At 44.9% G+C, this 21858-nt stretch overlaps 1 protein-coding gene across 1 annotated transcript; it reads left to right on the top strand.

Moving 5' to 3' along the window:
• Nucleotides 1-7: 7 nt before the first annotated feature.
• Nucleotides 8-21746, top strand: Spag5 (sperm associated antigen 5). The gene is made up of 24 exons (XM_029567145.1): nt 8-161; nt 337-462; nt 1961-3036; nt 3133-3310; nt 10952-11026; nt 11141-11233; nt 11324-11458; nt 11642-11761; nt 11866-11958; nt 12054-12167; nt 12900-12993; nt 13156-13303; nt 13384-13486; nt 13649-13782; nt 13959-14097; nt 18957-19065; nt 19314-19400; nt 19626-19761; nt 19858-19969; nt 20353-20433; nt 20546-20701; nt 20782-20856; nt 21170-21250; nt 21437-21746. Exons 1-24 carry the CDS (start codon nt 111-113, stop codon nt 21506-21508), a joined length of 3588 nt encoding a protein of 1195 aa, XP_029423005.1. The 5' UTR covers nt 8-110; the 3' UTR covers nt 21509-21746.
• Nucleotides 21747-21858: the final 112 nt, after the last annotated feature.

Here is a 21858-nt window from a genome sequence, read left to right as displayed (position 1 = left end):
ATTTTGCAGCCAATCCGGGGGCGCGTAACCGGTTCAAATCCAGACGGCGGGTAAACATGGCTATGTCTCCTCGGTCTGGGAAGTGAGTTTCCTCCCTTGGCGAGTTGAAAATGTGGCGGGTGAAAGCACTGAATCTCGACCTGTCGCCCTCGCCCCAGCCGGTGAGAACTCCCGCGGGGAGGGAGCTGCTGGGGGCGAGCGCCGGCGGTGCGGAGGCCGGGAGCCCTGGGCCCTGTTGGGCTGCAGGGCCTTTGTCGGCGGCGGGGCTGGACTGTGGGAGGGAGGAGAGGCCCGCTGGCGGAGCCCAGGCTTCCTCACACTGGATTTATTTTTCAGGGAAAAACAGCCATGAGAACTCCTCTCCGTGAACTTATACTGCAGCCGGGCGTCCTCACTGACTCAGAAAAAGGATCCCTGACGTGCTCCTCGCTGACCCCGTCACTGCTCAAGCTGGGGCTACAGGTGAGATTCACCTGGACAGCTTCTCAGCTGGGCTGTTTGTCCAGGCCCAAAGCTCAGAGGAACAGAGGGCCCGGGCAGGAACGTAATTAATAAGGATAATGTAAGCCTTCTACTTCCGTAACTCCAGGCCAACAGAGAGCCCCCCCCCCCCGGTGCTTAAAACAAATCCCCCCCCAGAACCTGGACCTCTATTTAGCTGTTAGTTAGCTTCTTCCCGGTTCTACCTTTACCAAACTCTTGAGAAATACGCACCTATCAGTGGTCTTCCTCTAACTCATTAAGGCTCATTGAGGAAGAGACATTCATACAAGAATGAGACAGTATCCATCTATTCGCCTAGATCCATTATACCACAGAAAGGCAGGATGCTTGGATTGCTTTAAATTATTTTAAACTCTAGTACCTTGCAAAATTGCCCTTACTGAGGTGTACTTTTGCCAAAGGTGTTTTCTATTTATTAAATTTTTTAATTTTAAATGTTTTAGATTGTTATTGTCAATGGTCTTAAGAAAAGTAAACATGTACAAACTGCTTTGTTAAAAAAAAAAAAGTTGTCGGTGCTGGAGAGACGGCTCAGCAGTTAAGAGTACTGACTGCTCTTGCAGAGGACCCAGGTTCAATTCCTAGCACCCACATGGCGGCTATGAACTGTCCTTAACTCCAGTTCCAGGGGAATCCAAAGCCCTCTTCTGACCTCTGTGGCATTGCATGACACGGGTGCACTCACATACATGCAGGCAATATACTCATACACATAAAAAAAAAAAATAAAATATTTTTTTAAAAAAGTTGTCAAGAATGGAAAATGAAGCCAGGCGTGGCAGCCCACGCCTTTAGACCCAGTACTTAGGAGGCAGAGGCAGGTGGATCTCTGAGTTTGAAGCTAGACTGGTCTACATAGTGAGTTTCAGGCCAGCTGGGTCTACAGGAACTACAGAAAGACTGTCTCAAAACCACCAAAAAAAAGGAAAATGACCCATAAGGTTCTTCAAAGACTTTTTTTTTTTTTTTTTTTTTCTTTTTAAAGCAGGGTCTCCCTGTAGCCCCAGCTGTCCTGGAACTCACTGTGTAGACCAGGCTGGCCTTGAACTTACAGAGATCCGCCTGCCTCTGCTTCCCAAGTGCTGGGATTAAAAGCATGTACCATCATGCCTGGCTTTGTGTGTGTGTGTGTGTGTGTGTGTGTGTGAGAGAGAGAGAGAGAGAGTTTGATATCTTTAAAATTTTTTTTTTAATTTTATGGATGTTTTGCCTGTATGTATGTGCACCTGTGTCATACAATGCCCATGGAGGCCAGAAAAGTACTGGAGTTACTCATAGTTGTTAGCTGCCATGTGGGTGCTGGGAAATGAACCCAGGTCCTCTACAAGAGCAGCCAGTGCTCTCAACCACTGAGCCATCTCTCTAATCCAAAGTTTGCCTATTATCTTGCTTACACAATTATATTTTGGGGACTGACTTGACTGTCTTATTCCACTACTTTTGTTGCCTTTGGCAGGAAGGCGGCAACAACTTATCGCCAATGGATTTTCTCAATGCCAAGAAGACTAACTTCCCCTCAGAAGAATCTAGCCATTCCTTAATGTACCTAGAAGCGTGTCAGCATGAATCAGATCCCACTCCTGAAAGTAACTCTACTCTCAAAATATCTGAGAAAGCAGTAGACTCTGTGGATGACTATGTAGTGGAACCAATGGATGACAGCATAGTTAAGACCATGGTTCTCATATCCTGTCCATCAGGGCAGCAGCAAGATCTGAAACTTGATGCCCATTTAGATTCCATAGCAAAGACAAACAGCTTTCTAAACAAGTCTTTGGTGCTAGACGATCTGGTGGGAAAGGATGTGGCACCCTATATGGAAGATAGCTTTATAGATAGTGCTGTAATGCCTGAGAAACCTGTATTTCAGAATTCCCCATCCCATCTTTTAGAATATCCACCAAAACCTTGTTCAGAACAACAGTTCCACTGCTCTGAAGAAAGCCCAAGGGATAACATCACTGAAGCTATGCCTGAGGATTTAATACCTTCTGAAAATGTCTTGCATTCCTCCATGGTCTGGCTTTCCCCTTCAACTGTCTTGACAATGGATTTCCCTGTCAATTATGCAGATCCAGGGGAGGAAACTGTAGAGCAAAGAGTTATACAGGGAACGGAAATAAGCCTTCCTGAATTCTCTGAGGTTCAACTGGGGGATCAAGCATTTGTCTCAGATATGGAAGATGTTCCATCCGTATGTCTGACACCAAATCCAGAAGTGGAATCCCAGGAAACTCCAGGCCCCAAAGTAGAAGATGCTAGTAGGATTCCTGGCTTAGATTCAGAGACTTGGACGTCCCCATTGGCCTGGCTAGAAAAAGGTGTGAATACTTCAATCATGCTAGAAAATCTCCGCCAAAGCTTGTCGATTCCTTCTTTGCTTCAGGATGCTGCCATTGGTAATACACCTCTCTCTACTTGTTCTGTGGGAACTTGGTTTACTCCTCCAGTACTACAGAAAGAGAATCCAAACAAATCTCAGACAGCAGACACCAAGGACCGTACTTCAGAGACAGAACACCTCCTGTTGGGGTAAGTGACCCCTCTAAGCTTGTGCTTTTGGGCTCCAATATTCTAGACGTCCCACGCCCATCTCTTCCCCTTCCTTTCCTCATCTTCTCGTTGTAGCCGTTGTCTTCCAGCTCTGACTGCCTTGTCCAGGCATGACTTGGAAGATAACCTGCTGAGCTCTCTTGTCATGCTGGAAGTTCTTTTCCGACAGCTACAAACATGGAAGAGCCAGCTGACTGTCTCCCATGCAGAATCCCAGGACAGTAGCACACAGACCAGCAACTCTCCTTGTGGGGTAAGAAGCTTCTTCCTAGAGCTTGGAGGACCCAGCCTCCTAATTTAAGCTGATGAGCTGCCAGAGGACAAGAGGGCTCCTTAATCACAGGTGCATTCTTAGAATATATGTAAAAGCTGAGGATCTGAGCAAGGTATGCCTATAATCCCAGCATTTCTGAGGCTGTGAGGCAGGATGATCTCAAGTTCAAGGCCAGCCTGAGCTATGTAGAGTTCAAGGGGCAGGAGAGATGACTCAGCAATTAAGAGCACTTGCTCTTCCAGAGGATCTGGGTTCACTTCCTGGCACCCACATGGCAGTGAACAACCATTGGTAATTCCAGTTCCAGGGGATTTGACACCCTCTTCTGGCCTCTGTGGGCATTGCATGCCCAGTGCACTTAGATTATTTACATTGCAAGCAAAACACTCATACATGTAAACATAAAAATAAGTTAAAAAAATAAAATAGGCTGGGCGTGGTGGCGCACACCTTTAATCCCAGCACTTGGGAGGCAGAGGCAGGCCTGGTCTACATAGTGAGTTCCAGGACAGCTGGAGCTACAGGGAGACCCTGGGTCAAAAAGACCAAAAAAAAATAATAGTAATAAAATAAAATAAAAATAGAGTTTGAAGCTAGGCTGTCTTAAAAGCTGAAGATCTTGAAACATCTTTAAAGCTCTGGCTATTTACTGTACCTCTGGGGTACTTACTGTACCTCTCAGGTACAGCAGGACTTTTCAAGGGAGTACAAAGTACTCAAAGTTCATTAATTGATTTTTATGGTATTCAGGATTGAACCTAGGGGCCTCTACATGCTAGGCGAGCGCTTTACCACAGAGCTGTATCCCAAGTCTAAGATAAAGTTTTAAAGGAATAATTTCAAATCATCATCTTCCAGATATATTCGTCACTAGTTTTTTTCTTTTCTATTTCTCTATTGTCAGTTGCCCTTGCCCACTTTAATAAAGAAGATCATACTTACTTCATATTCCAAATCTTACATACCAATCAAATGACAACAGAAAATCTTTTGTGTGTACTAAGGAAGCAAATGACTACAGTAATTAAAATATAGTTTTTGAGGCCAGTTATGGTGGCGCATGCTTTTAATTGAAACCCTTGGGAGTCAGAGGCAGGAAGATCTCTGTGAGTTCCAGGGTAGCCAGGGCTATATAGTGAGATCCTATCTCAATCTCAGCGACCCTCCTGCCTCAATCTCTATAGTGGTGCATTACAAGCATATGTCACCATGCCAGCCCATTAAATTTGTTTTGAGTGTGTACATCCTAGTGTTTAGAGGCCAGAAGACAACCTTCAGAGGTTGGTTCTCCTTCCACTTGGGTTCTAGGGACAGGACTCAGGTCAACAGGCTTGCACAACATCCACTTTTACACTTTTACTAGCCTTTCCTTAAACATTTTTGGTCAAAATTCCCTAAGATTTTTGACATATGTCTCCAAAGGAATTCTTAGAATTGGGTGGCATACTCTTGTTTCCTCTGTTCCTAGTTATTCCATTATTTCTGTGAAGATCTTAGTGCTTATATCTCTTAGAATGGAAACCATGAATTTTTGCTGAATCATTTTACTGTGTGAATTATAGTAAGGAGAGTAACTCCATCTGTTTGATTCCCCCCCCCACTGGCTATGTTTAGGGTTTTATTGAAAATTATAGTACTGCCCCGTGTGGTGACACACGCCTTTAATCCCCGCACCTGGGAGGCAGAGCCAGGGGGTCTCTGTAATTTTGAGGCCAGCCTGGTCTACTAGTAAGTTCCAGGCCAGCTGGGGCTACAGGGAGACCCTGTCTCAAAAAGACCAAAACAAACAAAAACAAAAAAATTGCAGTACCATTTTAGGAAAATGGATAGGATCGGAAATTATTATCTTAAGTGAAATAACACAAGCTTAGGAAGACAAATACTGCATGTTTTCTCTCAGATGTAGATCCTAGTTTTTGGTTTGTTGTTTGAGAAAGGGTCTTGCTATTGTTGATTTGGTTGGCCTAGACAGATCCTAGATTTTAATTCTGGGGGGTTTGTGCCGTGAAACTAAAGAGGGACCAATGAAAGGGGAAAAAGAGTAAGAGGGTCACGGGGAAAAAGGCAATAGAATACATGTGACATGAAGTGAGAAGTGGGATTCTTAAGGAAAGGAAGGGGACAGGAAGAGGAGTGGAGAAGGACTGTATTCTAGTCTGCTTTCAATTGCTGTGATAAAAATGGCCAAAACCAACTTGAGGAAGAAAGGATTTATTTGGCTTACAAAGCACAGTAGTCTGTCATCGAGGGAAGCCAAGGCAGGAACTCAGGGCAGGAACCTGGAGCACAGAGGTACACTGCTTACTGGCGTGCTTCCCTGGCCTTTGCTCAGCCTGCTTTTGTATACCATATAATACCACCTGCCCAGGGGTGGCACCACCCACAGTGGACTGGGCCCTCCCACATCACTCAACAATCAAGAAAGTGCTCCAGACAGTGGCCATAGACCAGTGAGGGTGCCTCTTCCTAGGTGTATTGAGTTGACAACCAAAGCTCTCCAGCACAGAAGGTCAGTAAGAACAGAAGTATGTATGAAAAATGCCACAATGAAATTCATTACTTTGTATACTAATTTTAAAAAACAAATTAAAAAATTTAAAAATTAGGGCTGGAAAGAAGAGTCAGTGGTTAAGAGCACTGGCTGCTCTTACAGATAACTCCAGTTCCAAGGGATCCTATGTCCTTTTTTGGCCTTCATGGGAATTATACACATGGGTACACTTAAATGCAGGCAAAACATAAAACACATAAAATAAAACACCTTTAATCCTAGCACTCAAGAGGCAGAGTCAGGCAGATCTCTGTGAATTCAAGGTCAGTCTGGTCTGACTGATATAGCAAGTTCATGCCTCTATCAAAAACCACAAAGGGGCTGGAAAGATGGCTCAGTGGTTAAGAGCACTGGTTGCTCTTGTAGAGGACCTGAGTTCAGTTCCTCTCACCCGCGACAGCTGTCTGTAACTCCAACACTCCAGTGCCCTCTTCTGGCCTCCATGGACATTGTACAACACAGATGTACTTACATACATGTAGGCAAACACTCATAAGATAAATTAAGGGGAACTCTGTGAGTTCAAGGCCAAGCTGGTCTACATAGTGAGCTCCAGGCCAACTGGGGCTACAGGGAGACCCTGTCTCAAAAAGAAAAAAAATTCAGAAAAGGGCTGGCAAGATCACTCAGCAGGTGAAGATGCTTGCTGGGAAGCCTGATGACCTGAGTTAAATCCCCATGATCCACCCAACTCTTGTAGTTGTCTTCTGACCTCAATATGTGTATGGGAGTGCCTACATATACATAAGTAAATGTAATTTTAAGAAATTTTATTTATTTTTATTTTATGTGTATAAGTGTATTGCCTGCATGTGTATAAGTGTACCTATGTCATACAGTGCCCAAGGAGGTCAGAAGAATGTGCTGCATCCTCTATAATTGGAGTTATAGAAGGTTGTTAGCCACCATGTGGGTGCTGGGAATTGAACCTGGGTCCTCTGCAAGAGTAGTCAGTGCTCTCAGCTGCTGAGCCATCTCTCCAGCCCCAATAAAAATTTTTTTTAAAACAAGCAAACCCACATACCATTATATATTATATATTATTATAGGAATGGTGTTGGGGAAAGAATAGAAAGCCTCAATATTGTGGTGGCTGATGATTGGAAGAAATGGTTTCCTAAATGCCCAGTGCCTCTTTGCAAGTGAAAATATCCTCAACATGATGACTGCCTTTTGCCCCAAGTCCTGGAAACCATGGGCTCCTGTTCCTCTAGCTGCTCGATTTCTCTTCTGTATTATCTTTCAGTCTTTTTTCTTGCCCTTGACCTCATTTCGTGTCCCCAGAACTGCCTTCTAGCCTCCTAAGCTGCCAGGTCCCTTTGGAGGCCACTGAAGCAGAACCAGAGCAGGGAAATGACATCCCTTAAGCCAGTTGCCATCACCGTGCATGTCCTTGCTGCTCAGCTACCTCTCAACATTAATCTCATCACCTGCCTGACTGCCCAGCTCTGAGCAGTACGTGTGCATATCCAGGACTCATGGGGTGCTCTGTGCCTTTGTGCAGGATGCAGTAGGTAATGATTGCTTTGTTGGGGAAGGGAGCTATGAACTCTTAAGAGACCTGAAGATGATGTGACTGCTTATTGAAATCCAGAATGCCCCATCCTGGTGACTCAGCACTGCTGTCCCTTGCTCTAGACAGTAGCTTCCTTTCAGCAGTAATAAAGATTCCCACTTTTCTCTTAGACCCCAAGTATTCCTCAAATTCTGCTGTCTTTGAGATCATATTTAATCTCTTCTGGGGGTACAATACGACTTTTTTGATATTTTTTTTTAATCTTTTTGAGATAGCCTCTCTGTAGCCTCAGCTAGCCTGGAACTCTCTATGTAGACCAGGCTGGCCTCGAACTCACAGAGATCCAAAAGTCTTGTTTTATAACCCAAGGTGACTTCAAATTCAAGGTCATCCAGCTTCAGCCTCATGTGTGCTACAAGGTTGGGCTTCATAGTAATATCTTTATCTTCCATAAAATAATGAACAATTAAGCTGAGTGTGATGGTGCATGCCTTTAATCCCAGCACTCAGGAGGCAGAGCCAGGCAGATCTCTGTGAGTTTGAGGCCAGCCTGGTCTAGATAGCAAGTTAAGGCCAGCTGGGGCTACAGGGAGACCCTGTCTCAAAAAAAAACCCAGAAAACAAAAAAAAAAACAAACAACAACAAAAAACAAAGAACAATTAAAATATAAAATAGAAATAATCTAAATAGGCCTAGTAATATAACTCATTAGTAGAGCACTTGCTTATCATGCACGAGATCCTAAGTTTAATTTTATGTGTATGAGTGTTTGGTATACATGTATATATGTGCACCATGTGCATACCTGGGCTCTGTGGATCCCCCAGAACTAGAGTTAGATGGATATGAGTTGCCATGTGTATGCTGGGAACTGAACCCAAGTCTTCTATATGAGCAGCAAGTGCACTTAACTGCTAAGCCATATCTCTCCAGGCCTGGCCTTGAATTCTTAACCTTCCTGTCCTGGCTTCCCAGTTGCTGGGATTACAGTGCAAGAAGCCTGGCCCAAATTTTCTTTTTTCTTTTTTTGAATCAGGTTCTTTAGCCCAGGTTTACCTAGAACATGCTTTGTTGCTCAGGCTGGCCTCAAACTCTTGTGATTCTACTAGCTGAGACTTGTGGACACATACACACACACAAACACACATATACACAAATAAATATAATTTTTTTTGTCTTATTGAGACAGGGTCTCCTTGTAGCCCCAGCTGTCCTGGAACTCACTTTGTAGACCAGGCTGGCCTTGAACACACAGAGATCCGCATGCCTCTGCCTCCCAAGTGCTGGGATTAAAGGCGTGCGCCACCACGTCCAGCCCTTGATTTATTTTTTAAATTTATTTTTATTGATATGTATGAGTGTTATGCCTGCATGTATGTAAGTCCACCCATGTTGTGCGATGCTCTTGGAGGTAAGAGGGCATTGGATCCCCTGGGACAGGACAATTGTTAGCTGCCATGTGGGTGCTGGGATTTGAACCCTGGTCTTCTGGAGAGTTGAGCCACAGGGGGACCCTGTGTCAAACAAATAACAGATGCTGGTCAGATGTGTGTGTAGGCTGGGTATGGTGGCACATGCCTTTAATCCCAGCACTTGAGAGGCAGAGGCAGGTGGATTTCTGTGAGTTTGAGGCTAGCCTGGTTTATATAGCGAGTTCTAGGCCAGCTTGGGCTATAGGAAGACCCTGTCTCAAAAATACAAAAAGGAAAAAGTGTGTGTGTGTGTGTGCACCCTAATTCACTGTACGCTGGTATAGTCACTCTGAAAATCCAGTATAGACCCAAAGGACTCCAAGTCCTACCACAGAGAAACTTATTGCTGCATTGTACACAATAGCTAGGAAATTGAACTCGCCTAAATGTCCACCATCAGATGAATGTATAATCAAAGGGTGGTACATTGCACAATAGAATTTTATTCAGCTGTAAAGAAAAATGAAATGACATTTGCAGGAGAATGGATGGAACTGGAAATCATACAGAGTGAAGCAATCACATAGTCTCATACACAGATCTGGGATTTTAACTTCTGTGTAGGAGTGTTTATGTGAGTGACAGTGTGTGTGTAAATCATGGAAATGGAAAAGGGACCATGAGAAGGTAAGAAGAAGCCTTAAGGTGGGGAGAGGGAAAAAGGACTGCAGTACATGTGACATGAAAGAGGAATTGGTGCTACTGGAGAGAGGAAGAGCAGGGAAAATGGGGTGAAGCTCAAGAAAAATCTATTATCTTGTATGCTAATTTAATGACAGAAGCCACGGCTTAGAACTGGGCACAGTGGCACATGTCTGTAATCCCAACAATGGGAGGCTGAGGAAGAGGATCTTAAGTTCAAGGCCATTCTAGACTTATCAAAACAAAAGAGTCACTGTTTCAGATAGTGAAATTGTTAGTGATTTCTCTCTTTTAAAGATAGGGCCTCACTATGTAGCCCTAGCTAACCTGGAGCTAGCTATGTAGACCAGGCTGGCCTCAAATTCCTGGAGATCTGTCAGTTCCTACCTCCCCAGTACTAGAATCAAAGGCATGTGCCACCCTGCCTGGCAAAAGGAACTTTTGGGGCTGGAGATACAATTCAACAGTAGAGCACTGGCCTAGTATGTACACAGCACAATGGAAGAATTTAAGAAGGGGGGTGTCCAGTTGTATACATACATACAAGTCTACACAGTACATATGGAAGCCAAAGGACCTTGGGTATTAGTCCTCAAGCACCTACCTATTTTTTTTTAATATTTTATTTTTATTTTATGTGTATGAGTGTGTTGCCTGCATGTATGTGAGTGCACCTGTGTCATACCGTGCTACAGAGGTCAGAGGAAGGCTTCAGATTCCCCTGGAACTGGAGTTAAGGGCCGTTTGTAGCTGCCCTGTGGGTGCTGGGAATTGAACCTGGGTCCTCTGTAAGAGCAGGCAGTGCTCTTAACCACTGAGCCATCTCTCCAGCCCGCACCTACCCTTTCATTAAGACAATATCTCATTGACCTAGAACTTTGTCACATAGGTCAGGCTAGCTGGCTCTTAAGTGTCCAGGGATCTGCCTGTCTCTACCTCCCATTTCATCATCTCATATTGAGATTATAGGCATGTACTACCATGTCCAGCTCTTTATTTTTTATTTTTTTAAAGAGAGTCTTTCTTTTTACTTGTATAAGTATTTTGCCTGTATATATGTAAGTGCACTCATGTATGCAGCCCCCACAGTGGCTAGGAGAGGGTGTCAGATCCCCTGGGACTGGAGCAAGTGCTTTACCAGTTGAGCTGTTGCCCTGGTCCTCTAGGTTTTCCTTATTTTGCTTCATCTAGTTGGGAGCCTAGTTTTTCCTTCTCTTTTTTTTTTTTCTTTTTGAGATGGGGTCTCCCTGTGGCCCCAGCTGTCCTGGAACTCACTATGTATGCCTGCCTCTGTCTCCCAAGTGCTGGGATTAAAGGTATGCACCACCACGCCTGGCCCTTCTCATATTTTCAAAAGGTTCCTGTAACTCACTGAGTTGAGGGGTCATAAGAGGCTGCTGGTATATACTCTATCCAAAAAGAACTATTCTTTGGCTAGGTAACTAAGAAGCCTCAACATCTTCAGGAGAGTCAGGAAATTAGACAGGCCCTGCTTCAGGCTAGGAATGTCATGGTAAGTGTTGATTGACCTTGGAATTGGGGTCGATGGCTTTCCTCTGCTGTGTCCCTGCTTCTTGCATAGAGACTGTATTTGATGTAGCTTAGCCAGCTGTCTTTCCCTCTACAGCAATCATGGGTGCTAGTCTCTAAAGAACTGCTACCCTTGCTTTACCTGTCCCTGACACACATAGAAGAAGATAGAATGGCAGTGAATCAGGAGGTAAGTGGCATGAAGGTGGAGGTAGGGGCCTTGGTGAGACTGAAAACCAAAAGGAAGGCGCAAGACATACATCTGATTCTTACTTTGTAGTCTCAGCGTGTAGAAACCTTGATTTCCTGCTGTTCTGATGTACTGAAGAAATTGAGGGCAAAGCTTCAGAGTCTCAAAACAGAAAGGGAGGAGGCAAGGCACAGAGAGGAAATAGCCCTCAAAGGCAAAGATGTGGTAAGGTGGCAGATGATTGTTTCTATATGCAGAAGATCTCCACTTCAAAATTCCTGTAGGAATGACCTGAGACAGACTGCCTACCCTGGGGAATTAAGAGCTGCTGAGGTGCCTGTGGGTATGGCCTTTTGTGCTGTTTCCTTGTACTACACACTATGTCCTTGCAATCTCTTCCCTAAACAGGCCGAGACAGTACTGGAAGCTTTCTGTGCACATGCCAGCCAGCGTATTAGCCAGCTGGAACAGAATTTGACATCCTTGCAACAATTCAGAGGCCTTCTACAGGAGGCTCAGACCCAACTGGTAATTTAAGGGCATTTTCATTTCTGGGGTCCATGCTGACACACAGAAAGATGGTCACATATTCCTACTTTAGCTGCCTCCATAGGGTGATTCTTCCCTTCCAGATAGGGCTTCATGCAGAGCAAAAAGAGCTGGCTCAGCAGACAGTGCATCTGACTTCTGCCTTGCAACAGGACTGGACATCGATGCACCTGAAGGTGAATATTTGGAGCCTTGATAACCATTCCCTTACAGCCAGCTTTGCTAGTGGGCTGACCTTACTGTGTTCTACTGTTCTGCTTACTTCTGGTAGTGTGGGACTTGGACAACTTTGCTGAGTCAGTCTCGAAAACTCACAGAGAAACTCACAGCCAAGAGCCGGCAGGCCCTGCAGGAACGTGATGTTGCAATCAAGGAAAAGCAGCAGGTATTTGGAGTGCGGACTGTTTAGGACTGGTTTCTTTTTATTTTTTGGTCTTTTTGAGACAGTCTCCCTATAGCCCCAGCTGTCCTGGAACTCACTATGTAGACCAGGCTGGCCTTGAACTCACAGAGATCTGCCTGCCTCTGCCTCCCAAGTGCTGGGATTAAAGGCATGCGCCACCATGCCCGGCTGACCTGGTTTCTTTAGAGCATGCTATAGCTTCTTTTACTGGACCTATCTCCTTTCCCTCTGGATTTGAAGACCACCCACTTCCCTTGGTTATAAGATGGCTTGAGCCCAGCTGTTTTGCTCTTCAGCAGCAGTACTTCAGTAATTTTTCTTATCTCTACTTATTCCTGAGGATCAGCTTTATTTTCTGCATTGTTGCTGTCCAGGTAATTTTCTCTGTTAGCCAGAAGGAGAAGCTGCACTGAGTCCTGGAATTCTTGACTCAGGAGGAACTATAGGAAGAAAACTGTCTTTCCTATTCTTTTCTAAAATTTTTTAATTTTTTAAAATTTTATGAGTGTTTTGCCTACATGTATGTATGGGTACCACATGTGTGAAGTGCCCTCAGAGACCAGAAGAGGCACTGGATCCCCTGGAACTGGAGTTACAGATAGTTGTAAGCCACCATGTGGTTGTTGGGAACTGAACCCAGGTCTTCTGCAAGAGCAGCCAGTGCTCTTAACCACTGAGCCATCTCTCCAGCCCTGAAACTGTCTTTTCTTTTAGATTACCAAGGAGCTAGAACAAGTCTCTGCCCACTTAGACAGCTATAAAGGCCAAATAGAACAACTGAAGTTGGAAAATAGTCGCCTTGCAACAGGTGTGTGTGTTTGTGTCTGTCTGTGTGTGCGTGTGCACATAGATTGAGCCTGCTTGGCATGTGGCAATAAGGAAGTGCTCTAGAGCACTTGTTTTGGGGCAAAATTGTGGAAGGGCTTTGGCTAATTAGTGCCATGGCGTCATTTGGATACTTTTGATCTAGATCTCCGGGCTCAGCTGCATATTCTGGCTAATACAGACAGCCAACTAAAAGAACTGGAGAGTCAGCATACCCATTGTGCCCAGGACCTGGCCATGAAGGATGAGTTGCTGTGTCAGCTTACCCAAAGCAGTGAAGAACAGGCTGCTCAGTGAGTTCCCATCAGGTTGTTATAGCAATAGAGACCCCGTATGTAGGACCACATGGAATCTAATGTAAGATCTTTGGCAGATGGCAAAAGGAAGAGATGGCACTAAAACACACACTGGCAGAACTGCAGCATCAGCAGGCTGTGTTGACCAAGGAGGTGCAGGACCTGAAGGAGACCCTGGAGGTAAGGAATTGGGCTTGGAGCAAGGGAGTAGGTAAACCTTGGGAGTGTGACTCTTGCCTGCTAGGACTGAGGTGAAGTTTGGGGTTGTAGGCTAGAGAAAGCCTCTGTCCCAGGCTCTAAATTCCCTCTCTTTCTTTCTTTTTCTTTCTCCCATCTTTCCAGTTTGCAGACCAAGAGAGTCAAGTTGCTCACCTGGAGCTGGGACAGATTGAGTGTCAGTTGAAAACCACTCTAGATGTACTACGGGAGCGTAGCCTGCAATGTGAGACTCTCAAGGACACTGTAGAAAACCTAAAGTAAGATCTTTACCTTTCTTGCTTCCCTCCAAGTGCTTATTTTCCCCAGAGTCTCTCAGAACAGAACTGTGAGAGTGCTGAGCCTCCGCTTCACTCCTTGAATATGGGGGGTTTGGGAGAAATGTTCAGAGAAAGTAACCTATTTGATCTTTGATCATCTTCCTGGTTCATTTCAGGGCTGAGCTGGCCAGCACTGTAGCAGGGCATGAGAAACAAGTCCTAGAGAAGACACACCAGCATCATAAAGAGCTTTGGCTGCTGAATGAGCAACTACAGAGCCTGACTGTCTTCCTACAGGCAAAACTAAAGGACAAAGTAGGATATGGGGCTTCCCTTTCCATCGTATGTTTTTTGTTTGTTTGTTTCAGTACTGGGAATTGAATGTAGGGCCTCACTTATATTAGGCAAGCATTCTACCACTGAGCTTTAGTCCCATTCTCCCATAGTATGTTTATTATATAGAATAGACTTCCTAAAGCCCTACTCTTTTTCATTTCTGTGACCTTCTATGATTTTCAATTACCTCCAGGACCTCTTAAGCTCAAGACTTCATTTGTTTCCTACCTTTGAATGATAAGACTTTTGCTCCAATTGGGCTATAGCCCCACACATCTCATTTCCATTCATACCTGGCATCACACAATTATCTTCCATTTCCTTTTTTTTCTTTCTTTGAGACAGGGTCTCCCTGTAGCCCCAGCTGGCCTAGAACTCACTATGTAGACCAGGCTGACCTTGAACTTAAAAGAGATCTGCCTGCAGTAGCCTCCCAAGTGCTGGAATTGAAGGTGTGCACCACCTCACCTGGCTTCAATTGTCTTCTATTTTCTTTTTATTTTATTTTATTATTATTTTTATGTGTATGAGTGTATTGCCTGCATGTATATAAGTGCACCGGTGTAGTGCAGATACTGCAGAGGCCAGAAGAGGGTATCAGATCCCCTGGAACTGGAGTTAAGGGCAGTTGTTAGCTGCCATGTGGGTGCTGGGAATTGAACCTGGGTCCTCTTGAAGAACAGCAAGTATTCTTAACCACTGAGGCATCTCTCCAGACATCCCTCTTTTTAAAATATTTTATTTATTATTTTTATTTAATGTGTTTGAGTGTATTGCCTGCATGTAGGTTGGTGCTCCCATGTCATGCAGTGCCTGAAAGGTCAGAAGAGAGCGTCACATCCCCTGGAACTAGAGTTATAGACAGTTGTTAGCCACTATGTGGGTACTGGGAATTGAACCCAGGTCCTCTGCAGGAGCAGCCAGTGCTCTTAACTGCTGAGGCAACTCTCCAGCCCCAATTGTCTCCTATTTTCAAACTGGAAATTCTTTGTTTCCTATTAAAATCTTCCTCCCAAGTTCATCTTTTTTGAAATTTTTGCAAATCACGTATACTTGGTGATTTCTGCCTATATTCCTAACAAACTTATGCTCCTTTTGCAATTGTACTAGCTTTCCTTAAATATCAATGTTTAACTTTTCTAAAAGTTTTTTGATTTAAAAAAAATTTTTTTGATTCTTGAATTTTTATGTTTGTGAGTGTTTTGCCTGCATGTACCTAAGTACCTGTGTGTGCAATGCCCATTGAGGCCAGAAGAGGTCATCAGATCCCCTGGAACTGGAGTTATAGGTGGTTGTTAGCCACCATAGGTGCTGGGAACTGAACCCAGGTCCTCAGCAAGAGCAGCCAGTGCTCTTAACCACTGAGCCATCTCTCCAGCTCCAGATATCAGTGTTTAAAGAAACAAATTTAACCTTGCCTCTTTGGCTTCTCCACAGTATATGCTAAATAATAGATGGTTGCTGTCATTGCTATCATTCACTGTTTAGTTAATTCAACAACAGTGAAGTGTACAACCAAGATCCTCCACTGGAGCTGACTATAGGAAATGTCACAAATTCTGCAGTCTAGCAGGAAAGACAGACACATGTAAAGTTGTCATTTTGACCATGTTCATGATCTGCAAGATCATGTGGGAATTTAGAAGGGGAGATCAGTTTTACCTTTGAGAGTTACAAAGGCTTCTCAAAGCAGGTGGTTGACCTTGGCAATCTTGAGGTTTAGAAATTTATAGGGAAGGGTAGGTGTATAGGAAAACCTACCAGCCAGAGGCAAAGTATATAAAAGTTTAATGTGACAACATGAAAATTATATGTAGAAAGTTTATACATAGTACATTATATGTACTTTTTTAATTTAATTTTTTTAAATTTTATTGTTTTTTATTTTATGTGTATGCATGTATTGCCTGCATGTAGATAAGTGCACCTGTGTCGTGCAATGTCTGTGGAGGTCAGAAGAGGGTGTTGGATCCCCTGGGACTAGAGTTATGGACAGTTATTTATGGGGCGTGTGCTCTCTCTGGGCGCACTCCCAGGAATGGCACTCCCCCACCACACCTGGCTAGTCGCTGGCGGGTCTGGCCACAGGCGTCTCTGGCCGCGCGGCGGGTGCCCTGCAGGCTTTTCCCGGCAGCTCGGGTCTCCTGTCTCTGGAGCTTCTCTGCTGCAGAAGCGTTGTTCTGCCAAATCCTGTCCCTAATCCACCCGTGTACTCTTCCTCATGATGCGAGGTCCACTGGCCACTTGGGCCTTGCGGGAAGAAGTACGGGGACAGCGAAAGCTAGAATGTCCGTAAGCCAGTCACGAGGAAGTGCGCCCCCCGGAGAGATAGGGCCGCCGGTAGTGACACAAGACTCAAAACTTGGCTTAGTCTGTGTCACAGCTTTATTCTCTGAGATCCAGCTCTCTGCAGCCCAATTCTCTGCAGCCCAATTCTCTGACCATTAAGAGAAGACTAAGGCATTTATACCATGGGGGTAGTGGTAAAAGCTTTGGCTGTTAGATGCTTTGTGAGGCGTTGTATTTACACATGGAAGTGGATTTCTGCCAGACTGCTGTCTGCTAGGAAAAATTACAGGAAGGCATGGTACCTGTTAGAGCCAAAGGCCATGTTTATGTTATGGCATTTGTGGCGGACACTTCAAAAGGAGAGACAGGAAAGATGCCAGGAAGACACTCGCTATGAAAGGAGCCCGCAGCACATAGTCCCGAGCTGCATGAGCTGTCCAGTGTGAAGGGGCTTCGACTTTGCATAACAGAGGCTCCCAACAGTTATTAGCTGCCATGTGGGTGCTAGGATTCAAGCCCGGGTCTTCTGCAAGACCAACCAGTGTTCTTGATCTCTCTAGCCCCTGTGTGTACTTTTTTGTAGTGTCCAACCCAACAAGATCTGGGTCAACAAGCAAGGATGAACAAGCAAGGCCTTGCTCATAAAGAATGTGGCAAGTTTGGGGAATGGGAAGTTAGTTTTTCATGACTGGAGCATAGGAGGTAAATGGGCAACACAGTAAATAAGACTAGAGAGGTAGATTGGGGGCCAAACTTTGAAGATCTGAACTAATAATGCTAGCTATAGAGGAGTTACAGAGGAGGGGATGTATTTAATGGATGCAACAGATATTTCAGATGTGGAGCTGGGAAGATGGCTCAGTGGTTAAAGTGCTTGCCATGCAAGCAAGGGGACTGGAGTTTGGCTCCCTAGAACCCACATACATTCTGAGTGTGGAGGGCATGGAGACCTTCCTGTAATTCCAGCCTTGGAGGGTAGAGATGGGATTCCCAGCAAGCTGACTAGCAAGACTAGCTATATTCTGGAGTTCTGGGTTTGATTAAGAGACCCTACCTCATAGAATAGGGTGGAAGAGCAAATAAGAGTTCTGATAGCAATTTTGAGTCTCCACACACATGTGAACACACATATACACATATATACACCACACACACTTATACATGAAAATTAGGAAAAAAAAATTAGCATGTAGACATGAACTTGGTGACCAGTTTGGTATAGAAGCAGAAGAGTGACTGACTGATGATCCTAAGTTGTTAGAAAGGGATGACATTGTCCTCTAGAACTGGAGTTAGCAAACTTTTCCCACCCAGGGGCCATATCATAAGTGTTTTCAGCTTTGTGGGCCATATGGCTTCTGTCTCCACTGCTCAGCTCTGCTTTTGCAGCTCAAGAGCAGCCACTGACAGTATGTAAATGAATGAATGTGGCTATGTCCTAAAACACTTGCAAAAACAGTTGGTAGGCCAGATTTGGCCCAGAGGCTGCAATTTACTGCCTGTTATGTTCTCGAACAGTAAATACTGAAGCAGGAATGGATTTTTGAGTGAAACAAAACAGTGAGCCTAGCTTTATACACCTAGTTTTTATGTAGAACGTGGAATGTTCTGGTAGACTTTTCATAAGCAGTTTGTCTTTCAGCCTGGAGACTGGGAAAAATCCAGTTGAGAGAAAGAAATTGAAGAGTCATTTAAGTGGAAATGGTAGTCTGAAATGGGTATTTTGTGGAGCTCCAGAAGCAAAGCCTTGAAAAGAGGGCCAAGGACTGAACCCTCTCACCCCTAAGTGGGTACATGAAGTCCAAGGATTAAGAAAAGACCTGTGGGTCAGGAAAAGAAATAATCTAGAAAGGCCTATCCATGAAGGATAGTCATGATCCAGAAGAGTTTCCAAAAGTGTATGGTTATCATATCAAATAGGGCAGGAAAATAAGCTCTGAAGTATCCATTGTATTTGAAAGTAAGGATGCCTGTGATGTACCAATTGACAAGAAGGTTGGTGAAATAATGAGGCAGAAGCTCGTGTCTAATGACTAGGGAATCAATGGATGGTGAGGCTCATAAGTAAGAATTGTAGACTGCCTGCCCTCCCTCTGTCCTTGTCTCCCTCCTTCCTTCTTTCCTTATTAAATAAAAGAAAGGACAGTAGTAGTTAAAAGGGGATTTAAAGTTTTTTTTTTTTTTCTTTTCTTTTCTTTTTTGGTCTTTTTGAGACAGGGTCTCCCTGTAGCCCCAGCTGTCCTGGAACTCACTATGTAGACCAGGTTGGACTTGAACTCACAGAGATCCACCTGTCTCTGCCTCCCAAGTGCTGGGATTAAAGGCGTATGCCACCATGCCTGGCCTTTTTTTGTTTTTTTAATTTGTTGTTTTAGTGGGAGTTAATATAAACTTGTTCAGAGAAAGGCACTAATGAAGAACTTAGAGATAGAATGGTGAGGTAGAGGATAGTAAAGCACTCTGGAAGGATAGGAGTAGCTAGGAGTTCAGCAGATCGATCACTCACCCTAAAGAGCAGCTAATTATTTTTTCTTCTCCTTTGTCCTTAGGCTGAATCAGACATCATTCTGAGCACAGGCTGTCCTCCAGCACAGGAACACCCTCCACCCAATGATAGTAACTCCTCAGAAAACATCTCGACAGCAGAGGCAGTTGAAGGTTCAGGGCCCTGGGATTTAAGGGTGGGAAATTTGTGACCCTGCTCCTGATATCAGCTGGTAAAGATACCCACCCCTAGACTTGTCTGTCTTATCCAGCTTCTACTGACCTCTGATTGGGTCACCAGAGAGACCCTCTCTGTGTTTTGGGGTTTTTTTTGTAAACAGGGTCTCATGTAGCCTATGTTGACCTTGAATTTGCTATGTAGCCGAACATGCCTGGTTCTCCATTGTTTATTTTTGTTTCAGAGCCAGAACCAGTTCCTGTGCCCTTACTTGGAAGCGACAAGAGTGCTTTCACCCGAGTAGCATCAATGGTTTCCCTTCAGCCTACAGGTTAGGGTGGGCTCCAGGGATCCTGCCTCATTTCTGGAAAACCTGGTGGTAATGAGTAAAGACAAAAGCAATGAGAAGAGCTTTGCTCTAAAAACCTCAATTCCACTTGGGCTCATTTTATTTCTGTCTTTTGGGATCTGTAATGTTCCGGATATTTAAATCTGGTGGGTGCAGAACATAGAGAAGAGTTCTGGAAATGACTGCATACCCCTTCCTTCTGTCTAGGACTTTCTCTTTCAGAGACCACAGACCTAGAGAAGACCCTGGCAGACATGAGTACTATGCTGCTGGAGCTTCAGAGCCTGTGTTCGATGCTACAAGAGTCTAAAGAAGAAGCCATTGAGACTTTACAGAGAAAAATGTGAGTGGTGAGCAGTGTTAATGACAAGGGCAGTGAGACAGCCCCACATACCAAAGGCAGAGGACAGGAATGATGCAGAATTCTCCCTTTCCCTAGTTGTGACCTGCAGGCTAGGCTACAGGACCAGGAAGAACAGCATCAGGAAGCCCAGAGAGCAAAGGAAGCAGGCATAGAGAAGCTGAACCAGGCCTTGTGCTTGCGCTACAAGGTGAAGGAGGGACCTGAAAGTGGGGCGATGAAGAACTGGGGCAGCTCTGTTGGCCCACTGGGAGCCCTCTCTTTCTCTCTAGGAATCTAGGTAGTGGGGCTTTTCCGACTACTGCCCTAGTTTTGCCCTTCTTGGGGTCAGACATATTTGAGAATGTGTCAGCTGTGGGCTGACCTTTTCCCAGACAGACCCAGGAGGGAAGTCAAGAACTCTAGCAGAGCTCTCCTAGATGTGCCTTGCTTGACTTGGCTCCAAAGAAGAATTAGAGTGGAATTACTTAGTCCCCAGGCCTGAGCATGGACCAGGAGTCTGCTGCCTTCTGGCAAGGGCTTCAAAGAAGCCAGCTTTTCCTTAGTGCTTTCTCACATCCTTTCCCCTCACAGAATGAAAAGGAGCTCCAGGAAGTGATTCAGAAGCAAAATGAGAAGATCCTGGAGCAGATAGACAAGAGTGGCGAGCTCATAGTATGCTCCTTAGTGTTACTTACGGTGGGGCCTCTGCTTCTCCCACCCAATGTGATGAGGATAGGAAGGATCCTTGAGTGCTTATGGATACTGTCTCTGCTCTCATTCCCAGAGCCTCAGAGAAGAGGTGACTCAGCTCACACGCTTACTTAGGCATGCGGAGACAGAGACTAAAGTGCTCCGGGAAGCCCTGGAAGGCCAGCTAGACTCCAACTGTCAGCTGATGGCTACTAACTGGATCCAGGAGAAAGTGTGTCTTTCTCAGGAGGTGACTCAGAGTTAACAAAGGAGCTGAGCAACTGGTGGGGACCTCAGGCTGTGCCCCTATTAATATGGACATATTTATAGGTGGACAAGCTGAGGCTTATGTTCCTGGAGATGAAAAATGAGAAAGCAAAACTGGTGGCCAAGTACCAGAGCCATGTAAGGAATTCCATATTCTTCTAGGGCCATTCCCATCACCACAAACAAGCATCCTGCCATACTGCCTCTGTCCTCCCAAGCTATGTTCTTTTCTTTTATTTATTTATTATTTATTTATTGGTCTTTTTTTTTTCAAGACAGGGTCTCCCTGTAGCTCCAGCTGGCCTGGAACTCTTTACGTAGACCAGGCTGGCCTTGAACTCACAGAGATCCACCTGCCTCTGCCTCCTAAGTGCTGGATTAAAGGTGTGTGTGATCGCTCCTGGCTATGTTCTTTTAAGCATAGGGTTTATGAAAACTATTTGCATTCTAGAGAAACATCCTTGAGGAGAACCTTCGGCGCTCTGACACAGAGTTGAAGAAACTAGATAACACTGTACAGCATATTTATGAGGTAAAAGTGTGAGGGAGGTAACAGGTCCTGGCCCCACGAAGAACTGAGGAGCACAGCTCTGGTTCTCAGCCTGTGCTGACTTCTTACTGTAGGTGTCTGGCGTCTGTATTCTCCTTTCCCGCCTCCTGGGCCAGGATCTTTGAGATGCAGACTTCTGATTCTGAACTCTTCTCTGCCTCTTCCCAGACTCTGCAGTCCATCCCAGAGGTAGTGAGGAGTTGCAAGGAACTACAAGGATTGCTAGAGTTTCTGAGCTGAGACTGAAAACAGTGGAGTGCAGTGAGTGGTGTGTGTCTGTAGCTCTGCTACTCCAGAAACTGAGGCAGGAGAATGTTTGATCCAGGAATTCCAGAGGAGCGTGGGCAACATGGGAAAGAGACTGAAAGCTGGATTCTACTTCATCCCCTTTTCCCTCAGTACCCCTAATTCTACCTAGGACCAATTCCCATAGAACCAACTATGTTTTATGCTATTTAAATAAAGTATATTTAATGTATTCCTTCAAGTTCACTGAATCTTTAAGACAGAGTCTCCCTGTAGCCCCAGCTGTCCTGGAACTCACTATGTAGACCAGGCTGGCCTCGAACTCACAAAGATCTGCCTGCCTT

This window comes from Nannospalax galili, unplaced genomic scaffold (genome assembly GCF_000622305.1).
Source record: "Nannospalax galili isolate Female #2095 unplaced genomic scaffold, S.galili_v1.0 scaffold2241, whole genome shotgun sequence".
Classification (NCBI taxonomy): domain Eukaryota; kingdom Metazoa; phylum Chordata; class Mammalia; order Rodentia; family Spalacidae; genus Nannospalax; species Nannospalax galili.
The sequence above is the reverse complement of the archived record's forward strand: the minus strand, read 5'-3'. Positions and strand labels throughout refer to the sequence as shown.

Coding starts and splice junctions, on each gene's coding strand:
- Spag5 (XM_029567145.1), top strand. CDS start 111: ATGTGGCGGGTGAAAGCACTGAATCTCGACCTGTCGCCCTCGCCCCAG. Junction 19,066..19,313: donor GACAGCAGAGGCAGTTGAAG/GTTCAGGGCCCT, acceptor TTTTTGTTTCAG/AGCCAGAACCAGTTCCTGTG. Junction 19,762..19,857: donor GAGACTTTACAGAGAAAAAT/GTGAGTGGTGAG, acceptor CCCTTTCCCTAG/TTGTGACCTGCAGGCTAGGC.